Source organism: Pundamilia nyererei, unplaced genomic scaffold (assembly GCF_000239375.1).
Source record: "Pundamilia nyererei isolate P.nyererei 1_Seehausen unplaced genomic scaffold, PunNye1.0 scaffold00302, whole genome shotgun sequence".
Classification (NCBI taxonomy): Eukaryota; Metazoa; Chordata; class Actinopteri; order Cichliformes; family Cichlidae; genus Pundamilia; species Pundamilia nyererei.
The window spans coordinates 245,323-253,588 of NW_005187703.1; the positions used below are offsets into that span (position 1 = coordinate 245,323).

General features: G+C 42.5%; 1 protein-coding gene across 4 annotated transcripts in view; it reads right to left on the reverse strand.

The window, feature by feature from the left end:
• Positions 1 to 20: 20 nt before the first annotated feature.
• Positions 21 to 8,266, reverse strand: part of LOC102216205 (syntaxin-binding protein 4) — a 71,550-nt gene continuing 63,304 nt past the window's right edge. For all 4 annotated transcript variants that reach the window (XM_005751166.2, XM_005751165.2, XM_005751167.2 and 1 more), the window contains 5 exons: positions 7,596 to 7,702; positions 6,218 to 6,359; positions 5,539 to 5,611; positions 3,475 to 3,563; positions 21 to 1,050 (listed from right to left, as the gene is read on the reverse strand). In XM_005751166.2, coding sequence (XP_005751223.1) covers positions 895 to 1,050; positions 3,475 to 3,563; positions 5,539 to 5,611; positions 6,218 to 6,359; positions 7,596 to 7,702 — 567 coding nt within the window. In that variant the 3' untranslated portion in view covers positions 21 to 894. The remainder of the gene's footprint in view (positions 1,051 to 3,474; positions 3,564 to 5,538; positions 5,612 to 6,217; positions 6,360 to 7,595; positions 7,703 to 8,266) is intronic.

Consider the following 8,266-nt stretch of genomic DNA (forward strand, 5'->3'; position numbering starts at 1 on the left):
GTTCCTTTACATTTTGGGATTAGTGTGTGTCACAAAAGCATAAAAGAAAAGCACTGACAACAACAGCGAGCCCAAATATCCAAAGACCCTCCGCTGGGTCAACGCTCCAGAAACCAGACACGGCAGAAACACATTTATGCACTTTCTGCATCTTCTCTTTGACTGTACAGGACAGACACTGCACTGCTATGACGTGGCTGCATAGCTTTAGTCAGGGGTATTTCTGAGGTATAGCTCAGCAGTGTGCATCAGTGTGCATCTGAATATCACCTGCGGCAGTTACTACAGTTGTGTGGCGAGGTTAAAAAGCTTCTTTGTCACACTGAAAACTGACTTTAGGTGTAACATACATCTTTAAGCCATTACTTTGTCGTACGCTCCTCAGCATCACAGAGTTACATGAAAAGGCAACAGACCTGATCTGTTCTTCGAGACGCTGAACAACCTGCCTGTCAGGTGACTCATCACTGCAGCATTCATGTTCCTCAGCTCACCTATAGGACCCTACACACTCAAACTGTGCGGCTGTCATCAGCATTACAGCAACTGCTTTGTCACAGAAAAGCATCCTGGAAGCTTGGTGGCATGGAGGCATGTGTCAGGATGGGATCTCATGTTTGACCTGCAGTCTAAAGACTAAGCTGCCTGTACAGTTTAATATCATGCACACCCTTTATCATCCCTCCTTTCTGTCAGTGAGCATTAACAGGTACACGCAGGTGAATTTAGCCCTACGATGTAAACGCTGGCCCTCCAAACGACTGGAAACATGTAGTCACAGCTGGTTACACAATCTGACATTTTACACAAGTGACACAGCCAATAAGAAACATGCTGCTGTCACATGATTTGACAGGACCTCAGCACAGATCTTCCACCCAACAGCTGACACGACTACAAATGTGTGCGGCTCATATCAGTGAGTGTACGTGTGCTGCTTGCATGCACGTCACCTCCATAGGCCACGGTGCCTTGTGGGTCTGTGGTCAGACTCTGTCGCAGCTGCTTCTTCTTCTCTTCTGTGACATCCAAACCAAGGAAGGACAAGGCCTAAGAGAGACAGGAGCATGAAGCATGAAGCATTGTATGCTGTCATCAAACTGCACTCTGCATATCACAGTTTGTTCTCCAAGTAAAATTATATTTCATTACAAATATTAGCCTAAAGTTACTTCACAAAGCATCTGCAAAGAGGACGCTTGTCTAGGAGACATACTGATACACCTGAGCTACCAGGACAGGATGCAGTAGAAGAAAGTACAAAAACTGCCTACATGTGTTTTTCATAAATCGATTATAGAGTTCTTTAATTAGCAAATTCACCACAGTCATAAAGCAGACACTGCTCTGTTCAACACGTGTGTAATTCCTTTGTTTTCAATAGCGTTTTGTACACTGCCTGTTCGTTTTCCTTTGCAGTGCCAACAAATCAGGACAGAATGTTGCCAGTGTTTAAACTGTGTCTCTAATCCCTGGATCAACATGCCCAAGCAAAATGTTGGCAACATTAAAATCAACCTAAATAACAGTAACAACTGTACAAAGAGAGAGTCGTAAAGCTGAAGGGACAGAGTCTGCTGACAGGGTAAAAATAATCCACATGCAATGGAGCAGGCAGGGCGGGCCTGTAAGAGGGAGATTAATAACTGGATGCATAAAGATGATGGGCTGGGAGTACTGGGATACTGTGGGTCCAATCTGAAGTCAAATCTGGGTTCGGGCTGAGGCCAGTTTCTATTAGTTTCTGATGACTGAAAGTGATGAGTGCACTGCAGGAAGAAGCAGTGAAAAGGCGAAATAACATAGGAAAAGGTGCAGAGTGGGTGGGAGCTATACTGAGTAATACCAAACTCAGGAAGAGAATGAAGCTCACTGAGAGAGCAACTACAGAAGATGAGAAAGCTGAAGCCGTGGTTAACGGTGGTCCCTGTGGTAATCGGAGCACTTGGAGCAGTGACTCTTATTTTTGCCTCATAACTTTTGCACTGTCCACTCCTGCTGTGACAAAACAAATTTCCCACGTGTGGGACTAATAAAGGTTATCTTATCTTATCTTATCTTAAACTAGGCGAGTGGCTCCAGCAGATCCAGGAACGACATCTCTGCAGGGAGGAGCGCAGACTCTCAGGCCTTTGGTAGAGGGCCCAAGCATGAAGGATAAAGAGCACCCAGAGGGCAAGTGGGGGACATTAGTGCACACCAATCCATCCAAATCATCCATTATCCAGGTGCTCCGATCACTTCCATGGCCCAGGTGTGTACAATCCCGGGTCGCTCTCAGGAGCTCAGTGAATCCCAGCGTGCTTCCATGATAGGATGCTGTCTGCAATCATTTCCTCACTACTAAATATTCCACAATCAACTCTTAGTGGTATTACACAGAGGGGAACAATTGGGATAGACAGCAACTCAGCCACAAGCGGCAGGTCACGTAGAAAGTGCCTCTCTAGCAGCCAATCGCTTAAAGGACCAAAACGACCTCGGTCCACCACATCCTGCCACGGTGGTGTTTCTGCATGCAACGCTTAGCGTCTCAGCCCTGAGCTGCTGCAAATCAGACTCATAAGGGAATTTTCCAGGAAGCTGACATCACTTCCTAGTTCGTTTCTCACATACCTGTGTTAGGATGCCTGGGTCGTCGACCCAGGGTTTTTGAGTTTATAATATTATGTATACTTCCTAGTTTTTGGTTTCTTTGAGTTCTGTCTTATGGCTTAGGTCTCTGTCTTCTTTAGTTGCTCTGTCTCCCCTATCACCTGCATCCCCTTGTCTAGTTTGCGTCTATGTGTATCTTTAGTTCCTATATCCCCGTGTTCAGTCAGTGTTAGTGCCTGCCCTGTTCCCACGTCTCTGTTCCCTTTGCAGTGCCTGTTTATGAGCCTGTGTCTTTGTTCAGTCTGTGTTTTGCGTTTCCTGTTTTACTTTGAAGGTCTGTGTCTTATCTCAGTGTGTTCAGTTTACGCTTCTTTTGGTCTCGTCAGTTCTGATTTGTCCCAGCTGTGTTTCCCTCCTGTTACCCATTCCCTGATTGCTCCCTTTGTGTATTTAAGCCCTGTGTTTCTTAGTGTCTGCGTCGCGATCTACCGTTTACCAAGCTGTGTGTTTTGCCTGTCCACCGGTGTAAGTTTATTTTGAGTTTTTCCCAGTTATGTCATGTTTGAGTTCAGCATTAAAGCTGTTTTTGTTTAAGTTCTGTTTCCGGAGTCTGCACCTTGGGTCCTATTCCTGCCTGCACACAGCCCCACCTAACAACCTGCTGGTAGGTATTCAACACTGTCGACCAGGATCACCCACAAACCTCGATCCAGTTTCTGACTTCAACAACATACACCTTTCAACCACCAACCATATATGCCTTCACACGTGTCGTCGCTCTCACATAATCTGTGTGATTTCTTTGGTATGAGTGTCCACTTAACTGTGTATCAGGCAGCATAGGTCTAAAGAAGCCTACCCGAGCAGGTCAGGACTCACCAAGTCTAATTTGTCTGATTTGAGGCGAATGTAAGGGTCCAGGGTTATCTTAGGTTTTGCTCCTGTCGGGGATCTCTGGCTGGTTGAACCTGGAGAAAGAAAATGAAGAAAAGAAAATCAGGACTGACTTTGGTTAAAAAGAAAAAAAAACGAAACCAGAAGTTTGGGTTGTTTAGAAAAATCCTTTCTTAAGTAGACTGCGTATATACACACAGATGTGTGGTACATAGAACAAGGAAGCACTAGCTCAGGGGGCGGCAACCTGCGCTCTTTAGCTCTGCGGCTCCACGTGGTTTGGAAAACAAAGTATTTAACTGAAGTGCATTTTATTTGTGTTAGTTCGTTTTTAACTTGTACTTCTAAATTGGAAGATTATTGTGATCTTGAAACATAAAAATAAAATGATGTTATTATTTTTCATCTCTCACAATAAGCATCACATTCACATAAACCATACCAGCCAAAATGCTGTGCGTTTGTCGAGACTTTCAACCCAGGCAGGCCAAGTATGGATCCTCATGCATCCACATACGTATGTGAGCAGCTCCTCCATGAACTATGGTAACAACAAACACGCTCACGCCTCACAGACCACAGCTTACAGTCCTTTTTTACAGCTTTGTAATTCATTTAAAAGAGACCTTCACCTGGGTGCATCTCCTTTTTGCTGTATTTTTTAAGAGTTCAAAATGTGTTCATTACATAAATAAAATGTAATTTTCTCTGTAGCACTTCATGGATTTCATAAGCAACACACCTTAGTTGTTCACACAAAGCATAAAGGTGAAAAACAATAACAGTGTTATCTTCATTTTAGATGTCAGAAAGTATTTGCGGCTCCCAGTGTTTGCTTTTCCGTGGAAACTGGGTCCAAATGGCTCTTTGAGTGTTAAAGGTTGCAGACCCCTGCACTGGCCTCTTAACAGAATACTGACAGTGTAATTAGGAGTGAGGAACAGCAGGAGAAATATCGTTATATAATCTGTCATATCAGAGTTGAATAGACAACCTGATGTCGGTGTTGCTGGTTTAAAGCAGGTCTTTGTGACTGTGAGCGATGGTACAGGGAAAAGCAGATGATTAAAAAGAGAGGAACTGAAGCAAAGTGGATGATTATGTAGAGGCGAGGGGAGGGAGCAGCCAGCCATTCATATGATGCGTTTTTCTGTCCCAGATTTGTATGGCTGCTCTGCTCTTCTGACTTTAAACTCTGTTTACACTCATGTTACTGTTTTACATTGTCTTCATAGTGTGGAGTCATTTTGTAGATTAACTGATTTAAGAGGAGTATTTATCTGAAATGTTGTCACAGTGAACCATATTTAACCTGGATCATAATTCTGGAACATTATATTTTGTAATATAATAAAAATCTGTTTCTGTGTGTGCGCTCACCTCACTACAAAGTGCTGACATCTGTCACAGCTAGCAACTGGCTTAGAGGCTGGCAGGGAGTGAAATGATTAGAGTACCTAGAAAATAACCTTGGCTGGGTAATCCCAGCCAATTGGATTGGGAAAGGCTGTCCAGTGGCTTTCGGCCAAGAGCCACGAGCAGCCCTATGACACTACAGCTGCTGGTCTGAAGCAGTCCTTCAGTATGACGACAACTGGACTGCTTCAGATCGTTTTCAGTCTCGTTTGGCAAAGTGATGTTCTGCTGAGAGGCATTTGTTGCACCAGAAATAAAGAACAGCAGACATAACGCGAGCCAAAAATATGTTGAAATGAATATGAACTGTGAATACGTCCATTCACTTAAAGACTGCTCTTGTTTGTGTTATCTAAATGTTTCTATGTAACATGCTGAGCCACCGCATGCATCAGTACAGCCTCACTGATCTGAGATCCAGTCTCCACTTCTCTGGCTTTACTTCAGGACTGAGACAGATGTTCAGCTGAACTGTGGTGACTGAAGTGCACTAATATGAGTCACCATTTCATCATTATTTTCATCCTCACAAAACTATTCAGTGATCAATATTTACAATGTTTAAAAGTAGAATGGGAGGCAGAGCCTTCAGGTTTCAGCACTGTAGTCTGAGTGCAAACACAGAGGTCTCACCTGAAACATGAATATCTGGAGGACAGATGTCAGGAGAAGGTGAGGAAGGTGGGGCTGGCTCCTCTGCACAGATCTACACCAACAACACAAGGAAAATAGTTAAATAGAATTCCAATACTAATGACCAATGAGTTTATTAGTGTAGCTAATAAACTCATTCATTGTATTAATTAATAACAAGAGCGCTGTCCCAAAGGTTGTGTAACATGCTGTATACTGTGAGACGTACAACTACTCTTTAGTCAATAACGGTTCATTAATCAGTGTGTTTATTGGACTATGTTTATTCCTCAGTTATACCAAAGTACAGCGGCCTTTTCAAAGTTATTTGGTTGATCTTTTAGCATTTTTTTGACGACATTAGTACAATATGAGACTTTAGCTCAAAGAATAAATGTGGTCTTAACCTGCAATTTTTGAAACAACATAATCGACTCAGCCAGCTGACACATTTAAGGAATGAGGATCAATAGCAACAGTAACTCTGTTTCCCAGAGCTCAGTCAGGTTGTTTCTTTTATCCTGCAGTCGGTGTGCTGATATAGGTACAGAAGATACAACTCTAATCTTTCTTTTACATGGAAATCCTGCTTCTTCTGCAACTTCTGGTTTGCTGTGAGAATAACAGGCCACTTCTTCTATGAATGACCTGTAGGAGCCGTGTATGTGGTGGAGCTGACCTCGGGTGATCGGATGTGGACTTTTAAGCGTCCAGAGTTGTAGCTGTTGCCCGAGGCTCGCTGGAGCCCATTGTGAAGAGACGTGCTGCTGGGGAAAAGTCCTTTACCCGGGATGAAGGCTATGTCCACAGCAGTATCTTGGCTAGAGACAAACACATAAGCATGTGATCAGTGTTGGCACACAAAGCGTGGTCCATGTATGTGGGACATTTTGTTTACCCATTTACAAAAACACATTCAACTTTGGGCTTAAAGTGTAGTATCAGCTTTGACACTGTATTTACAGGTGGGTCTATGGCAGTTTGTGTAAAAGTCATTTGGTTGCAGTCTTTAACAAAGCTTAAATCAGGTTGCTTTTTCCAACCCAGGATCGAAGATGCTGTAGAAGATAATGTTTCCACAGTATGAAGGTTTCTGCACAACTTTATTTAAGTATTATAAGTTATTAGCTTAAACTGTTACAAGAAACACTAAAAGAGTGATATGAGCTTTTCTCAGTTTGAACTGATTTTAATGATCTACATGTAACCCAGTGAACTGGAGAGAGTGTATATCCATGCCATCACACTGCTTTATGTCTTTTACAGACAATGTTTTACACTTATACTCATCATAGTATCCACCATCCTCTTTACAATGTGTCCAAAACCGTGAGACTTTTTCTTAAGTCTAATCTGGCCTTGCTATTCTGATCACTGGTTTGTGAAGCTGTCCTGCAGTGCTGTTATCTAGCTGCTTGATGTAAAAGGCCACCACTCTTGCAAAAAAAAGCCTTTTACATGGATTTCCGTGTAAGGGGAGGGATTTCATCCCTTCATATAATGTCAATCTCACAAATGACTTTTTGTTTTTTTCACAGAATGTGCCAAAATCCTGAATCATGTGCTCTCACTGTCTGCCTGGTTTCCCATAATTTCATTGTATATGTACAATGACAATAAAGGGCTATTCTATTCTATTCTATTCTATTGTACTGAGATGTCTTTTGACTTTATGCTCTGTGCTTCCAACTGCAGGTGTCACACTTGGAGTCAGTTCCAGACCTTGGATCTTATTTCTTTATGAGGAAGCTTTGAAAATCTATCCTGCCTGCATCTGTCAGCTGTCCAACCTGTGTATAGGAATAACTCTGTTTCAGTGGGTACTGCAGTACTTTTGTTTGGTATATCTTGAAACTGAAACTGTGAAAACATTCATTATCTGACTCTAACTTAATATGTGTTGGAAGACAGTAAAAATAACAAAGAAATCATGTCAATGTCCAAAAACACACAGACGCTAAGATCAAAACTGCTTATACTGTAGCACTGTGTATACACTGGCTCATTGTTCCACACTAGACTTTGGTACATTCATTTCTAACATGAACACCACTCACCTGAATTTCACTTTGTTTAGCATGCTTTTGGCCTCTTCATGTGTCACACCAATCAAGGACTCCTTGTTAATAGCAATGAGCTGATCTCCCGGTCTCAACCGTCCATCCTGCACAACAGGGAGACAGTTTTATTCCCACTGAGCAGGAGGCTACAAACCCTGTTTCTCCTTATTTAAAAGTACAATAAACTGTCAGGGCCACTTCTAAGAATCAAAGTACTTATCCAAGTCTAGTCATTATCAGCTCTTTTCAACTGCAGGAACATAACTGCAACATGTATTTCAGTTCAATCCAATTCAATTTTATTCATATAGAACAAAATCATAACAACAGTTGGCTCAAGGCGCTTTGTTTTGTAAGGCATGATCAATAATACAGACAAATCAAAGAAAATTCCAACAATGATGATGACCCCCTAATGAGCAAGTGCTTTGGCAATTGTGTGAAGGAAGAACTCCCTTTTAACAGGAAGAAACCTCCAGCAGAACCAGGCTCAGGGAGGGGCGGCGACCAGATAGGGGAGAGGAGAGAAAGACATGCTGAGGAAGAGAGACAGATATGAATCATAACTAATGATGAAATGCAGGGAGGTGTATAAACAGGTGATGAGTGAGAAAGGGTGAGAGAAGGAAAAATCCATCATGGGAGTCCCCCAGCAGCCTACACCTATT